A 17,669-nucleotide genomic window follows, 5' to 3' on the forward strand; every position below is an offset into this window, starting at 1 on the left:
AAAATGTAGAAAGGAGAAAACATGAAGAAAAAAAAACAAAACATTGAGACTTTGAGTCCAAACCTGCTCGTGTAAAAATGAAAACAGAGTTTTATTTGTTTGGTTTGTGTCTGACAGAGTCACAGAACATGAGCAGAGTTTTCTGATTTTTCATCACACGATTATGACTGAAAAAGTAAAAAAGTATTTCTGTTTAATATTCTCACTAAACTGGTTCACTGTGTAACTTTTTGGTTGAGGCTCCATCACCTGCTTGTTTCTATGGAGACGTCACTGTTCTGCCTGGAATGTTCCACAGTGTGACTTTAAACAGCTCGACTTTACATTTATTCAATCACAGGAGGTTTTATCGCTTAAAAAAAACCCCCAAACAAACAGACATTGTGACTGTGAGTACAGTCGCCTCTCCACAGATCTGACCTGGAACTTGGTCTGATTTGGTCTCCATGGAGATAGGAAGGTTTAATGCCTTACTGTGGAACATTCCAGACAAAGCAGCAACATCTCCTCGGAGAAAAGCGTTTCACAGACCCTCTACCAGAAAAAAGACACAATTCACCAATGACAGATTTATCTTTTGTTCACTGCAAAATGTTTGGCCAAAATGTGAGATATAAAAATGACTGAAAAACAGTGAAATGATGTGTCCATGCAGCAAGATCATTTCACTGGACAAGTTTTCTTCAAATAAACGACCTCTAGACGAGAATGAAGCGTCTCAGAACGAGTATGTAGATCATAAATGTGAAAACAAAATGAAGAACCTGATAGAAGTTTGAAAACCTTGACCAGATCAGAGAAATTCTCAGTGTTGTTTAAGAGTTTTCAGAAGCACCTGCTCGTTACAGTAAAAACCTCCAATGTGACCTGAAGCGTCACAAATCCAGGGCTGTAAAACGCTGTGAAATCATTTTTATTTATTTATTGAATAGGGACAGTGCATATTAATGAACATCTACAACACTGCAGTGTAAATATGCCAGATTATAGCAAAACTGCTCATTTCCGTCTGTCGTCCCTCGGCAGGAAACACCACAAATTTAAACAAAGCAAAAACAAGGAACAAATCTAAACTAAAAGTGCCCACAAGTCTGTTTTTTCTTTAGCCGCTCTTTTAAGTAGGACTTGAAGGTGGCAAGAGTTTAAGTTTCTCTTACTGACAGTGGCAGATTGTTCCAAAATGTTGTTCCTCTGACTGAGACACAGTTTGTCTGAGTGTGGAGCGTCTGTGTGGACGTCACAGTTCCCCTGAGCTGTGGCCCTAGTTCCACTCACAGTCTTTACTTTAATAAAATCCTGTAATGGAGGAGGGGCAAGTCCATGCAAAACTTTATAGACAAAACATCCATATTTAAAACCAATAAAATTATTAAAATTAAGCAAATTATACTTGTCTAAAATAGTGCAGTGGTGAAATGAGAATGGTTTCTTGTCCAATATTTTTATGGCTTTTTAAAAAAGTGATTCGATGTGTTTGAGTGTTGTTCCAGCAGCGAGTGACCGTCTGGTTCTGCAGTCGTCGATATGAGACAGAATCATGGAGTGTAAAAACATTCATGCCGCATATAAAGTCATAAAAGGTCTTACTTGTCTAAAATTCACTAAGTTAAAATTAACAGTTTTTGTTTGGCGCTTCATGTGTTTTTTAAATGTCAATGTCGGGTCCAACGTCAGTCCCAGGAAATCCTGAAATAAAAACATGTTTCTCTCCTCAGTGGAATTCCATCTCATCAGGCCAAGAAGAGGAAGCACTCGGACTCTCCCAACAGCACCCTCAATTCCAATCTGCTCACAGGTATCATCAAACAGGAACCAGGTAGGCCCTGTCCTCTCTGCGCCCGCCGGCCTGGCACCGCGCCCCGTGCCCGGCGCCAGGCCTCACCCCGCACGGTCTGTGGGCCCCGGTCCGGCCCGTGGTGTGTGACGGTGACGTGTGTGTGTGTGTGTGTGTCTCCAGGCCTGATGCAGGACTCGGACAGCGCGTACCTCGACCCGAACTACCAGTGCATCAAGTGGCAGCCGCACCAGCAGAACAAGTGGAGCCCGCTGTACGACGCCGACTGCAAAGAACTGTGGGTATTTTTCACTATGACCAGAAACTAAACTGACTCCAGGAACTTCAAGTCATGTTCTCCTGTTCCAGTGTTCTCCTGTTCTCCTGTTGTTCCCTGGTCACACTCAGAGCTGGAGTCGTGTTTGTTTCATTCATGTTTCTTTCTTCTTAGCAGAGGTGGGACTCGTGAGTCGTGACTTGGACTTGAGTCAGACTTGAGGCATTATTTTTAGGACTTGAGACTTGACTCGATTAAATGGACTTGGACTTGGGACTCAACTTGGACTTGAAGGTTAGTGACTTGGGACTTGACTCAACTTGAGAAGACCTGATGCCTCTGCTAAAAAAAAATATGTTTTTATAAAATACTTTTCTCTTTACATTTGATAAATGCGAAGCTGAATTTTACAGAAACAAACTGGAACATGTCGCTGCCACTTCTGTTTGTACTTTGGATGGAACTGAAGTACTGAGATACTCAAAAGTACTACAGTAATATACAGTAATACACAGTAAAATACAGAAATATACAATAAAACAGAAGGAGCTACACTGAACATGATCGTTCCATTTCAGTGCAAACTTCATGAGAAAATATCTGTGATTTCACTTTTAAATCTAAATTCTTTCTTTCTGTTTTGATCGTAATGATTTGTAATAAGATTTTGTCAAGACGTTTACAAATGAAAAATAACATTTCTTCAACTCTTATATAAATAACCCCTGACTTTTTAAGAACAATTTAGTTTAAAATTCATATAAATTACAAAAGTGTAATTTAATCTAACCCTGAAATGACTTGAGGCTCAAAGCAGATGACTTGGACTTGACTTGGACTTGAGGTCAAAGACTTGAGACTCGTAAAAGAACGACTTGGTCCCACCTCTGACTCTGAGTCTGTTACATCTCCAAAGCTCCAAACACTCTGCTCCACCTTGTGATGTCATCAAGTTCTCAGCTCCTTTTCTGTTTAGTTGAGTCGAGATCAAAACTCCAGGACTGAAATGTTCCAGGTGATTCTAGTGAAGGTGAAGTGTGGAGTTTAAAAACACAGTGGAGCACTTCTGTATCACCACATGATGACATCACAAGGTGGAACAGAGTGTTAAACATGAATTAAACATAACTCCAGGAAACCACATCAGAACAGCAGAACATTAGAACATTAGAACATCAGAACATTAGAACATTAGAACATTAGAACATTAGAACATTAGAACATTAGAACATTAGAACATTAGAACATTAGAACAGCAGAACATTAGAATATTAGAACATTAGAACCACTAACCAGTTTAAACCTGGAACGGTTCTGTTACAAACCGACTTTAGATCCGGTGGAACCAGAGCGACACAAATTATAAATATAAAAAGGATTTAAAATGAAGTTAAACACAGAACATGAGGTTTAGTCCTGGTTTAGTCCTGGTTTAGTCCTGGTTTAGTCTTGGTTTAGTCCTGGTTTAGTCCTGGTTTAGACCTGGTTTAGACCTGGTTTAGACCTGGTTTAGTCCTGGTTTAGTCCTGGTTTAGACCTGGTTTAGACCTGGTTTAGACCTGGTTTAGACCTGGTTTAGTCCTGGTTTAGACCTGGTTTAGTCCTGGTTTAGACCTGGTTTAGTCCTGGTTTAGTCCTGGTTTAGACCTGGTTTAGACCTGGTTTAGACCTGGTTTAGTCCTGGTTTAGACCTGGTTTTAGACCTGGTTTAGTCCTGGTTTAGACCTGGTTTAGACCTGGTTTAGTCCTGGTTTAGACCTGGTTTAGACCTGGTTTAGTCCTGGTTTAGACCTGGTTTAGACCTGGTTTAGACCTGGTTTAGACCTGGTTTAGTCCTGGTTTTAGACCTGGTTTAGACCTGGTTTAGACCTGGTTTAGTCCTGGTTTAGACCTGGTTTAGACCTGGTTTAGTCCTGGTTTAGACCTGGTTTAGTCCTGGTTTAGACCTGGTTTAGTCCTGGTTTAGTCCTGGTTTAGACCTGGTTTAGACCTGGTTTAGATTACAGTTGTGTGAGTTCAGTTCTTTTGGACTTTGGCGTCTGAAGAACACAAGGTGCGCTCTCACTTTTAGCCCCGCACTCCCACGCACAGCTCACCCCTGTGGAATGTACTCAGCTCTCACACTGCCCTGCCCTCACCACACAACTGTACCACACAACACAACACACAACACCACACAACCACACAACTGTACCACACAACAACACACAACCACACAACTGTACCACACAACAACACACAACCACACAACTGTACCACACAACAACACACAACACACAACTGTACCACACAACCACACAACAACACACAACACCACACAACACCACACAACAACACACAACCACACAACACCACACAACAACACACAACACCACACAACCACACAACACACACAACAACACACAACACCACACAACACCACACACACACACACACACACATGTACCACACAACAACACACAACAACACACAACACCACACAACCACACAACTGTACCACACAACAACACACACACACACACAACACCACACAACCACACAACTGTACCACACAACAACACACAACACACACACAACACACACAACACACACACAACTGTACCACACAACAACACACAACTGTACCACACAACCACACAACAACACACACACACACACAACACCACACAACAACACACAACCACACAACTGTACCACACAACAACACACAACACACAACACCACACAACTGTACCACACAACAACACACAACAACAACACACAACTGTACCACACAACTGTACCACACAACAACACACAACACCGCACAACCACACAACACACACAACTGTACCACACAACCACACAACGACACACAACACCACACAACAACAACACAACACACACAACCACACAACAACACACACAACACACAACACACAACAACACAACACACACACAACACACAACAACACACAACAACACACAACAACACACAACACACAACAACACACACACAACACACAACACACACACAACAACACACACACACACACACACACAACACAACAACACACAACTACACACAACCACACAACACACACAACACACAACAACAACAACAAACAACACACAACAACACACAACAACACACAACAACACACAACAACACACAACAACACACAACAACACACAACAACACACAACAACACACACAACAACACACAACAACACACACACACAACACACAACAACACACAACAACACACACACACACACACACAACACACACACACACACACACACACACACACACACAACACACACAACACACACACACACAACACACAACAACACACAACCACACACAACAACACACAACACCATAACACCACACACCCCCTGTAGACAGACTCAGAGTTACTCAAACATGTGAATGAAACAAACACAACTCCAGCTGTGATGTGTGACGAGGGACAGGAGTGTGTTTGTGTGATGTGTGACGAGGGGCAGGAGTGTGTTTGTGTGATGTGTGACGAGGGGCAGGAGTGTGTTTGTGTGATGTGTGACGAGGGGCAGGAGTGTGTTTGTGTGATGTGTGACGAGGGGCAGGAGTGTGTTTGTGTGATGTGTGACGAGGGGCAGGAGTGTGTTTGTGTGATGTGTGACGAGGGGCAGGAGTGTGTTTGTGTGATGTGTGACGAGGGACAGGAGTGTGTTTGTGTGATGTGTGACGAGGGACAGGAGTGTGTTTGTGTGATGTGTGACGAGGGACAGGAGTGTGTTTGTGTGATGTGTGACGAGGGGCAGGAGTGTGTTTGTGTGATGTGTGACGAGGGGCAGGAGTGTGTTTGTGTGATGTGTGACGAGGGGCAGGAGTGTGTTTGTGTGTGTGTTTGTGTGATGTGTGACGAGGGCAGGAGTGTGTTTGTGTGATGTGTGACGAGGGGCAGGAGTGTGTTTGTGTGATGTGTGACGAGGGACAGGAGTGTGTTTGTGTGATGTGTGACGAGGGACAGGAGTGTGTTTGTGTGATGTGACGAGGAGTGTGTTTGTGATGTGACGAGGGCAGGAGTGTGTTTGTGTGATGTGTGACGAGGGGCAGGAGTGTGTTTGTGTGATGTGTGACGAGGGGCAGGAGTGTGTTTGTGTGATGTGTGACGAGGGGCAGGAGTGTGTTTGTGTGATGTGTGACGAGGGGCAGGAGTGTGTTTGTGTGTGATGTGTGACGAGGGACAGGAGTGTGTGTTGTGTGAGTGTGTTTGTGTGATGTGTGACGAGGGACAGGAGTGTGTTTGTGTGATGTGTGACGAGGGACAGGAGTGTGTTTGTGTGATGTGTGACGAGGGGCAGGAGTGTGTTTGTGTGATGTGTGACGAGGGGCAGGAGTGTGTTTGTGTGATGTGTGACGAGGGACAGGAGTGTGTGATGTGTGACGAGGAGTGTGTTGTGTTGTGATGTTGTGACGAGGGACAGGAGTGTGTTTGTGTGATGTGTGACGAGGGGCAGGAGTGTGTTTGTGTGATGTGTGACGAGGGGCAGGAGTGTGTTTGTGTGATGTGTGACGAGGGGCAGGAGTGTGTTTGTGTGATGTGTGACGAGGGGCAGGAGTGTGTTTGTGTGATGTGTGACGAGGGACAGGAGTGTGTTTGTGTGATGTGTGTTTTAAGTTCAGTTCTAACCCGGGTCGTGTGCTCCAGGCCGATGCCCACGTACCGCGTGGACGCAGACAAAGGCTTTAACTTCTCTCTCGCCGACGACGCCTTCGTCTGTCAGAAGAAGAACCACTTCCAGGTGACGGTGTACGTCGGCATGCTGGGAGACGCCAAGTACATCAAGACACACGACGGGCTGCAGCCGATCGAGTGCTTCTACCTCAAACTCAACGGGGTCAAGGTGAGGCCGGGGTCAGGGAGGGTTTGGATTAAAATAGGTGTAGGTTCGACAAACAGTGGCCACAGGTAAGATGGGGTCTGGTCTCCAGGAAAGAAGTGTACATCTGTGTAATGAAGCAAACCCCACATGTGTGAATGAAACGATGTGTATTACATGTCTGGGATTATCTGGGATTACATGTGATTTATCTGTGATTACATGTGATTTATCTGTGATTACATGTGATTTATCTAGGATTACATGTGATTTATCTGGGATTACATGTGATTTATATGGGATTTAAATGTGATTTATCTGTGATTACATGTGATTTATATGGGATTTAAATGTGATTTATCTGGGATTACATGTGATTTATCTGTGATTACATGTGATTTATCTGGAATTACATGTGATTTATCTGTGATTACATGTGATTTATCTGGAATTACATGTGATTTATCTGTGATTACATGTGATTTATCTGGAATTACATGTGATTTATCTGGGATTACATGTGATTTATCTGGGATTACATGTGATTTATATGGGATTTAAATGGGATTTATCTGGTACTACATGTATTGCATGTGATTTAAATGTGATTTATATGTAATTTGTGTTTTTTTTATTTTTTTCTGGTGTTCAGGTGGAGGCCATGAACCAGTCCATCAGTGTGGAACAGTCTCAGTCTGACCGCAGTAAAAGGCCCTTCAAACCTGTACTGTGAGTTGTGTTTGTGTTACAGACGTAGAAGTGAGTACTTCACTTTTACTTTATCATGGTTCTAATTAAAACAATGAAGATCCTGATTTATGCCTGGTGGAGTCCAGGTTTAGTTCCACTTTTATTCCAAGTTTTGATGTGGTCTAAGTGTGAATGCAGCCTCAGTTTAAAACTGAACCAGTCTCACATGGAGGTGTTATTATTATATTAATGCCTTTTATATGATATGATATAATTATTGTTAAAATGCTGGTCATTATTGAACAGAGCTGTGTCTCTCCTCAGGGTCACTCTGCCCCCGGAGCAGGTCACCAAGGTCACAGTGGGACGACTGCACTTCAGTGAGACCACGGCCAACAACATGAGGAAGAAAGGCAAACCCAACCCCGACCAGAGGTACTGCAGTACTACTAGTACTACTAATACTACTGCTTGAGTTGTACTCATGTCGTGTACTTCTTGTATCCTTGTGTACTGCAGGTACTTACACTGTGTACTTCTTGTGTACTGCAGGTACTTCATGCTGGTGGTGGCGCTGCAGGCTCAGTCTCTTTCTCAGAGTTTCACGGTGGCGGCTCACGTGTCCGAGAGGATCATCGTCAGGGTAACATCCTGTTTCTGTGTAAATATGAAGGAACTTTACTGCACAATCACACTCTGAGTTTATGTTTTAACTCATGTTGTAGTAGTTCTGTACTTCTATATCCCTTTACACTTGTATTTTGTGTATTTAAAATATATATAACATTTTGTTTTAATATTACGAATTGTCATGGCGACAAAGGGCCATTTCCAGTGCATGTGTACAGTTATAAAAATAAGAATAATAGATTTGTATTCACATATTTCTGCATCAGATGAGTGACACTCGTGTTTAGTGACTCTTTAACCCAGTGTTTGGTCTGTAGGCTTCAAACCCGGGTCAGTTTGAGAGCGACTCGGAGGTGCTGTGGCAGAGGGGGCAGGTGCCAGACTCCGTGTACCATCACGGCCGCGTGGGCATCAACACCGACCGGCCCGACGAGGCGCTGGTCATCCACGGAAACATGAAGGTCATGGGGTCACTGGTGCACCCGTCTGACCTGCGCGCCAAGGAGAACGTCCAGGAGGTAGGCAGCGCCCGGGGCACAGACTTTATATAAATGGATCTGTACGCCAAACAGGAAGTGAGCATGTGCACACTTCAGCTCCACCGACTCTGGCTCCAGTTACACGGTCTATGGTCCAGGGCCATGTCAAGTGGGCAGAGGTTGTACTCAAGTGAAAGTACTGATACTTTAAAATAATATTACTCAAGTAGAAAAACAAAGTAGTGTTCCAAAAAATAAACTAACTGAGCAGGAACAAAGAGAAGGAACAAATAATTTGTACTTTGAAGGTCCAATATCACACATCATGAACTCATGTTCTAATGTCCCTCATCACACTGAGCTGGAGTTGTGTTTTGTTTCATTCACACATGTTTGAGTAACTCTTTATTATTAGTCTGTCCACATCTCCAAAGCTCCACTCTGTTCCACCTTGTGATGTCATGAAGTGGTCGTTTCCAAGTGAACAGCTCCTTTTCCCTTTAGGGTCTGTGTGTGACGAGGAAACAACATTAGTACAAAGAACAGAAATAAGACAATGCAGGCCCTTTTATATTGCACAAATTCAGGTATTTAAACTGTAAACCACAAACATCTGAGAAATATAAGGTGGAAAATATTTAAACATCACCAGTACCACACGCCTCTGGATCTCTGGGTCAGACTAGTTATTTTCAAATCCAATTGTCCTTTATTATTATATTACATAACAGCAGTATTTTTATCATTTCCTCTTAAATATTCAGATCAAATATTCAGTGTCAGTGTGTGTGTCCCTGCAGGTGGACACCACAGATAACTTAAAGCGGATCTCTCAGATGAGGCTGGTCCATTATCAGTACAAACCTGAGTTTGCTGCGACTGTGGGGATCGAGAACACTGCAGAGACGGGTAAAACTGCGAGCTTTATTCTGACTGTTCAGTTCTCCTCTTCGGCTCATCTCTAGAGACTTACCAGATCTTCTCCTGTGTTCACTGAAGGAGTCATAGCTCAAGAGGTCCAGAAGATCCTCCCTGAAGCAGTGAAGGAGGGAGGGGACGTGGTCTGTGCCAATGGGGAGACCATCCCAAATCTGCTGGTCGTCAACAAGGTAAAACCTCAGACTGATGTGTGTTTAAGAAAAGCAGTTTTCTGAAGTACAAATACTTATGTTTTTTATTTCCGTGGTGTGTGTGTGGTGGCGCAGGAGCGTATCTTCATGGAGAACGTGGGCGCCGTGAAGGAGCTGTGTAAACTCACAGATAACCTGGAGACGCGCATCGACGAGCTGGAGCGATGGAGCCGGAAACTGGCCAAACTCCGACGCCTGGACAGCATGAAGAGCACCGTGAGCGGAGGAACCACCAGGTTAGGAGAAGACTGAACGCACACGGGACTCAAATCAGATTACTGTTCTCCATGACGATATTACTGTTCTGTCTTGAATGTTCCACAGTACGGCATTTAACTTTCACTTTTTTCTATGTTGCAATATCATGAAAAACCTTGATTCTTTCTGTGAGCGAGTTTCCTCTTTACAGAACTTTACTTTTATCTGATGTTTATAATGCCATACTGTGGAACATTACAGACAGAATCATACCATCTACACTCCATCAGAAAAATTCCACAGTGCTCCTTTAATGTGCAGTGTCTCATATCAAAATAAATGAATAAATGAAATGATGATTTTGTGTTTTGTGCACAGCCAAGCGGGGAGTTACTTCAGCCGGACGGGGAGCGGCCCCCTGAGGAAGAAAAGCACCAAACCCGGCACCAAGGTTCTGTTCTGTTCTGCACAACACTCAACACTCACTGCGACTGTGACATGAAAACTAAATATGAGATGTTTCTCTCCCTCACAGAGCCCAGCTGCAGACCAGGGCTGCTTCAGCCAAAGGTTCATGCAGGGGACCATCCTGGCCCTGGTGGTGGTGATGGCCTTCAGGTGAGTCCAGGTTAAGTCCAGACTCGGTTAATCACATGATGTAATCGGTGAATAATGGACAAAATAATCTACTCATGAACTTTGAGGAGTGTGGCTTTTTTCAAAGACTAAATAAAGTGAAATAAACGAACTGTCATGAAGTCAGAAAGCTCATCCCTGTGCTGATACCAGAGCAAACCAGAGACCTCATACGAGAGCATGTGAACCAGGTGAGGTGTGGTTTAGTACAGATGATCGGCCCATCCACAGGTGACACACAGTCTTACAGTCTAGTCTTTCACACAGCTAATCCACAGGTGACACGCACAGACGATGTCAAACTTAATCAAGCATTTACTCATCACTCACCTTCACTCAGAGAACACACAAGCAGATGAAGGAAGTGTCTTGCCTGAGAACACAATGGTAAAATGCTCTGATAGAAGGAACCCTCAGTTCCAGTTGGACTTTCTGTATAGAGTTTGCATGTTCTTCCTGTGTCTGAGAGATCGGTAAAGCTGTGGAGATCATGATTGGCTTTGAACTATGGATCAAATGTAGAGGACAAATGTTCCTATGAGGACAATAAAAGTGTAACTTTAACCTGAGAATATAACCCAGAGCTTCTCTCCTGATGATGAGTCTTTTCTTTTTTCCTCAGCGTCATCTCCATGTCTGTGCTGTACGTGCTGACCCTTCACCACAAAGGAGAGGTCACAGAGAGAGACGGGTATGTTTCTAACGTAATGATCCAAGGTGTCTTCTTCTTCTTCTTCTTCTTCTTCTTCTGATCAAAAACTTCTGCTTCTTCAGCCTGGTTCCTCCTTGTGTAGTTTTCATTTCCCGGACTCCGCTCTTCACGGCCTCTCTGCATCTCTGTCCATCTGTCTGTCCTTGGTAGGCAATACACTTCTCTCAGCATCATCCTTTCATTTTCACAAACCTCCTTTTAACGGTGCTGTTTTGTTTGTTACATTGTGAGAACATGAGCGTTGCCAGACCTAACCAAACGTTTGTCTCTGCTCAGGACCAAAAGTGCCCTGGGGATCTTCCGTAAAAGCACCTTTGCTCCTCTGTCCACCTCCCCAGCTCCAGGTCCGTCACAATCTGAAAACAAAAGGAATTATTCTCACTTCAAATCAAATCATTTGCATATTAATCTTACTAAAGCGAATATTGTGTTTCTGCTCCTTCCTTTTCAGCTTCATCTGTGACAAATCAAACCACAACAGTCATAATACCGAGCACCAACCAATCTACCACAGGTAAACTACCACTGCTATCACCATCATCACCATCATCACCATCATCCACCATCACCATCATCCATCATCACCATCATCACCACCATCACCATCATCACCATTATTGCCACTATTTTTTTTTTCACTTCCTCTTCAGAGCGTAAAATCCCTCAGTCGTTCAGGTTCAGGTTCAGGTTCAGGTAGAATCGATGGCAAAAGGAGAAATTCAATTTGTCAACTGGACAAAAGTTTATTTGGTCGAATACATTTCGCAGCTTGGACGAGTTTGGAGGAGCAAATTGAATCTCTCCTTTTGCTCTGGCCACTTTCACCACTTTCACCACTATCACAACTAACCCAACTAACCCAACTAACCCAACTAACACAACTAACAACTAACACTCACAACTAACACAACTAACACAACTAACACAACTAACACAACTAACAACTAACACAACTAACACAACTAACCCAACTAACACAACTAACACTAACACAACTCACAACAGGCCTGAGAAATCAAAGAAGAAATCAATTTAGCAGTTACTGTAACTTGTAGAATTGTTATTTTTATTCGTGTACTTATTTATGGTGTTAAAGAACAGTGTATTTTCAGTGTCTTTCTGAAGAGACGCACATTCTTGAACTGAAATAATCTAAAACTAACATAAAATTGTAAAAAGAGATGAGGCTGTAGAATATTCTCCATGACATTCTTTTTTGTGGGGACAGTGGATTTTGTAGCTTGTACGTTTTCATCTTATTTATTCGACAAAATTTAACTCAGAAAGAAGATGTAGTATTTTCCTTTTGTGTCATGGTTAATGAATGACTTTATTGCCTTTTGAACAGAAGTGGACGTCCTGCTGCCCACTCAAAGCTCCATCATGAAAAAGGCAAAGTCCAGACCCATCGATAAAGACGGACACAGAAACCGCCTGAGTCACACTTCGCCTCCATTTTACTTCCCCAAGTCCAAGAAGAGCCCCGACCAGCAGGGGGCAGGAGCCAACCACCTGCCCCAGGGCCAGCAGCCGGGCAGCAGCAGGAGACAGCGCAGTGTGCCCCCCGCTGGTGAGTCTGCTGTACTGCGCCCAGACCAGACTGTAGAGTGTAACCTGAATCTGTTACTCTGCTCTTCAGGATTAAAGCCCACACTGATCTCCGTGCACATCCCAGAGACAAACCAGACCGTCCCAGTGCACGAGTGTGTGAGCGTGAACAGCTGCAGGTGAGTCTGAGTGTGTGAGCGTGAACAGCTGCAGGTGAGTCTGAGTGTGTGAGCGTGAACAGCTGCAGGTGAGTCTGAGTGTGTGAGCGTGAACAGCTGCAGGTGAGTCTGAGTGTGTGAGCGTGAACAGCTGCAGGTGAGTCCCAGTGCACGAGTGTGTGAGTGTGAACAGCTGCAGGTGAGTCTGAGTGTGTGAGCGTGAACAGCTGCAGGTGAGTCTGAGTGTGTGAGCGTGAACAGCTGCAGTGAGTCTGAGTGTGTGAGCGTGAAACAGCTGCAGTGAGTCTGAGTGTGTGAGCGTGAACAGCTGCAGGTGAGTCTGAGTGTGTGAGCGTGAACAGCTGCAGGTGAGTCTGAGTGTGTGAGCGTGAACAGCTGCAGGTGAGTTTGAAGTCTAAAGATGTTTTTTTGTTCTGGTTAAATAGAGAGAACAACAGAATATTTGATTAATTTTAATTGTAAGTCGCAGAAGTGGTGTGGGTAAAGATTTGGTCACTGACCACATGTCCTGCCTCTATATATATATAATATATATATATATATATATATATAATATATATATATATATATATATATATATATACTATATTATATATATACACACATATATATATATATATTATAGCATATATATATATATATATATATATATATCACATATATATATATATATATATATATTTCACTAGCTAGGACCACGCCAACGACAACATAGTGCAAAGTAGTTTTATTGATAATGTACAAAGTGAGGCAAAGATGGCTGGGTTGAGACTATGGGTGGGGGCTCCGTCTCAATCTACAATTGGCCCAGCCGGAACGGGACCCCCTTGTAGGGTCTTATGACTGAAAGACAAAATAGGGGATGGGAGGGTGGGGTCGAGTTCGCCGAGACAAAACTGGGATGATGGGAAAGGCTGCTACATACAGGCTTCTGGGAAATTAGAGGCGCGGTCGAGGTGAGTTGTGGTTCGCCGGTGAGAGGAGAGGGCGGCTGAGGCGTGGTCCTGCTCCTGAATCTCAGTTAATCGTATTAACTACATATATACACACACACACACACACACACACACACACACACACACACACACACACACACACACACACACACACACACACACACACATATATATATATATATATATATATATATATATATATATATATATATGCATTATTATTATATACATTATTATATATGCATTATTTTTATATACAGTCTTCTTTAAGTGTGTTTTAAGTGTCTTTATCTGAAGCTGATGATTTGTTCCATCATTTATTTATTCAACTGTGTGTTTCAGATTCACAGTGTCACTGAGCGAGAGCAGAAACTCACACGTTTCCAAAATCACATTAAATCTGAGGTGAGTTTGTCTTTTGTAATATTTATGTCACAAATATACATATACACAAATATACAGTATTTACAGTATTTACAGTATTTACAGTATATACATATATATATACACATGTATACTGTTTACAGATATACACACATGTGTGTGTTCATGTGTTCATGTGTGTGTTGCAGGTTTGTGAGCAGTGTGTGGCTGCGTCCGTGTGCACAGGACACAGAACGTTCTGAGTCTGAGGACAGAGCTCAACTCACAAGGACAAAGGTACAAGTGTTGTGTTATTTGTGTGTGTTGTGTGTTATTTGTGTGTGTTGTGTTGTTTTGTGTGTGTTGTGTTATTTGTGTGTGTTGTGTTATTTGTATGTGTTGTGTGTCATGTGTGTGTTGTGTTGTTTGTGTGTGTGTTGTGTTGTGTGTTGTGTTATTTGTGTGTGTTTGTGTTATTTGTGTGTGTTATTGTGTTATTTGTGTGTATTTGTGTGTGTTGTGTTGTTTGTGTGTTATTTGTTGTGTGTTGTGTTATTTGTGTGTTGTTGTGTTGTGTTGTGTGTTGTGTTATTTGTTGTGTGTTATTTGTTGTGTGTGTTGTGTGTTATTGTGTGTGTTGTGTGTTATTTGTGTGTGTTGTGTGTTATTTGTTGTGTGTGTGTTATTCGTTGTGTGTTGTGTGTTATTTGTTGTGTGTTATTTGTTGTGTGTTGTTATTTGTGTGTGTTATTTGTGTGTGTTTGTGTGTGTTTGTGTGTGTTGATTTGTTGTGTGTGTGTTGTGTGTGTATTTGTTGTGTGTTTATTTGTGTGTGTTGTGTGTGTGTTGTGTTATTCGTTGTGTGTTATTTGTTGTGTGTTGTGTGTTATTCGTTGTGTGTTATTTGTGTGTTGTGTGTGATTTGTTGTGTGTGTGTGTTATTTGTGTGTGTTGTGTGTTATTTGTGTGTGTTGTATGTTATTCGGTGTGTGTTGTGTGTGTTGTGTGTTATTTGTGTGTGTTGTGTGTAAGTAAGTAAGTCTTTATTTATATAGCGCTTTCACAGACATTTTCTGTCCCCAAAGATTTATTCAGCACTATTCATTCAGCATTCATTCATGCAGCATTATTCATTCACTCTAAACCCTGATGATGGTAAGCTACTATTGTAGCCACAGCTGCCCTGGGGCTCACTGACAGAGGCGCGGCTGCCATGCCACTCGGCGCCATCGGTCCCTCCGACCACCACCAGCACTCACACACACACCACTTTCATACTAGGCAATGTGGGTGAAGTGTCTTGCCTAAGGACACAATGATTGAATTGATTGTATTTTTTTTAACTGACCATGACTATCAACTGTTTTATGGAGACCTATGTAGCATGTTTTTTTTGGGTTGATGGGGGAAACCGGAGCACCCGGAGGAAACCCATCCAGACACGGGGAGAAACATGCAAACTCCACACAGAAAGGCCTGGGCGACCCGGGGATCGAACCCAGAACCTTCTTGCTGTGAGGCATGAGTGCTAGCCACTCAGCCACCGTGCCATTTGTGTGTGTTGTGTGTGTGTTGTGTGTTATTCGTTGTGTGTTGTGTGTTATTTGTGTGTGTTGTGTGTTATTCGTTGTGTGTTGTGTGTTATTTGTGTGTGTGTTGTGTGTTATTTGTGTGTGTTGTGTGTTATTTGTTGTGTGTTATTTGTGTGTGTTGTGTGTTATTTGTTGTGTGTTGTGTGTTATTTGTGTGTGTTGTGTGTTTGTTTGTGTTTGTGTTGTGTGTTATTTGTTGTGTGTTATTTGTGTGTGTTGTGTGTTATTTTGTGTGTTGTGTGTGTTGTGTTGTGTGTTATTTGTTGTGTGTGTTGTGTGTGTTGTGTGTTATTTGTGTGTGTGTTGTGTGTTATTTGTGTGTGTTGTGTGTGTGTTGTGTGTTATTCGTTGTGTGTGTTGTGTGTGTTGTGTGTTATTTGTGTGTGTTGTGTGTTATTTGTGTGTGTTGTGTGTTATTCGTTGTGTGTTGTGTGTTTATTGTGTGTGTTGTGTGTTATTTGTGTGTGTTGTGTGTTATTTGTGTGTGTTGTGTGTTATTTGTGTGTTGTGTGTTTTGTGGTGTGTTATTTGTGTGTGTATTTGTGTGTATTTGTGTGTTATGTGTGTGTATTTGTGTGTGTTGTGTGTTATTTGTGTGTGTGTGTGTATTTGTGTGTGTTGTGTGTTATATTGTGTGTATCTACACATTTGCAGAAGGGGGAGGAGTTTGTGTGTTTTTACAAACTCTGATGTTCAGGAGTTTAGAAGTTTGACATTAAATCTGTTTCTTCTGTGTTTTTCGTCAGAGCGACGTCCACCTGCTGCCTGTGCCCCTGACACACTCAGGTGCCACCCTCCACCTCCGAGCCTCTGCCACTGTGAGTGGAAATATCCTTTTCTGCAGTGGGGTTCGGTGCCTGCTTCAGATGTTACTGCAGATATGTTCCACAGTGTGGCATTAAACCCGTCTTCATTCATGCGTTCTTTCTGAGGGGAGGTTTCCAGCTGTGCCCAGAGTTAGACCAAAATAAATCAAAAATAAAATAAAGGGAAGCTAAGGTCTGTGAGAAGAATCTGTTTTTATCAAACTGGAACATGTTAATAAAAATAGAATGTGGAACATTTCAGATAAAGCAGTAACATCTCCATGGCGACTCTTTATGATAAAAGATGATTTTAACCATGACTCCTCACGTTTGCTCTTCTGTGGGACAGGGTGAAGTTCTCTGTTCTTCTGATGGAGACGCCGCCTCCACAGATTTCTTCTTCCGCCTCCGGAGCAGCTCTGCCTGACGACTCGTTTGTTGCCGGGGCGACGGCGTTCGTCTACAAACAGGAATCACTCACATGTTTTTATCTCTGTACATGAACATTTAATCACATCTGACGCCCGCGGCCCTGGATCTGTATTAGAGCATTATTATTATTTTATAGTTTGCGTATTCTCAGCACTGTAGGGTCACAAATCTCACTGTGCGGCGTCATCGGGTCCATGGGCTTCAGATTTGTTACCACAGCAGTTAAAAGTCCTCAAAATGGCGCCTATAAACAAGTCGCTGAAGCTCATGAATAAGTCCCATGTGTGATATTTATTTGAAATACTGGAGGCTCGTCGTTATTGTTTAAATGCGTTTTCTTCTGTTAAAATGCCAAGACAAAACTTTTTCAATCATGATTTCAGAAAATTAAGACTAAAAAGTGTAAATTAACAATA

General features: G+C 42.7%; 1 protein-coding gene across 1 annotated transcript in view; it reads left to right on the plus strand.

The window, feature by feature from the left end:
• Positions 1-17,248, plus strand: part of myrf (myelin regulatory factor) — a 44,430-nt gene extending 27,182 nt beyond the window's left edge. The window contains exons 8-30 of the mRNA XM_055155938.1: positions 1,716-1,816; positions 1,958-2,072; positions 6,731-6,926; positions 7,555-7,631; positions 7,917-8,027; positions 8,145-8,245; positions 8,428-8,432; positions 8,540-8,740; positions 9,502-9,610; positions 9,701-9,810; positions 9,907-10,067; positions 10,408-10,480; positions 10,565-10,647; positions 11,288-11,356; positions 11,440-11,523; positions 11,654-11,721; positions 11,829-11,891; positions 12,726-12,958; positions 13,025-13,104; positions 14,403-14,465; positions 14,633-14,720; positions 16,762-16,833; positions 17,171-17,248. Of these exons, the coding sequence (XP_055011913.1) occupies positions 1,716-1,816; positions 1,958-2,072; positions 6,731-6,926; positions 7,555-7,631; positions 7,917-8,027; positions 8,145-8,245; positions 8,428-8,432; positions 8,540-8,740; positions 9,502-9,610; positions 9,701-9,810; positions 9,907-10,067; positions 10,408-10,480; positions 10,565-10,647; positions 11,288-11,356; positions 11,440-11,523; positions 11,654-11,721; positions 11,829-11,891; positions 12,726-12,958; positions 13,025-13,104; positions 14,403-14,465; positions 14,633-14,720; positions 16,762-16,833; positions 17,171-17,248 (2,341 nt within the window). The remainder of the gene's footprint in view (positions 1-1,715; positions 1,817-1,957; positions 2,073-6,730; positions 6,927-7,554; positions 7,632-7,916; positions 8,028-8,144; positions 8,246-8,427; positions 8,433-8,539; positions 8,741-9,501; positions 9,611-9,700; positions 9,811-9,906; positions 10,068-10,407; positions 10,481-10,564; positions 10,648-11,287; positions 11,357-11,439; positions 11,524-11,653; positions 11,722-11,828; positions 11,892-12,725; positions 12,959-13,024; positions 13,105-14,402; positions 14,466-14,632; positions 14,721-16,761; positions 16,834-17,170) is intronic.
• Positions 17,249-17,669: the final 421 nt, after the last annotated feature.

The sequence above is a fragment of the Boleophthalmus pectinirostris genome, unplaced genomic scaffold (genome assembly GCF_026225935.1).
Source record: "Boleophthalmus pectinirostris isolate CB_2022bp ecotype Guang Dong unplaced genomic scaffold, ASM2622593v1 HiC_scaffold_2, whole genome shotgun sequence".
NCBI classification, from domain to species: Eukaryota; Metazoa; Chordata; class Actinopteri; order Gobiiformes; family Gobiidae; genus Boleophthalmus; species Boleophthalmus pectinirostris.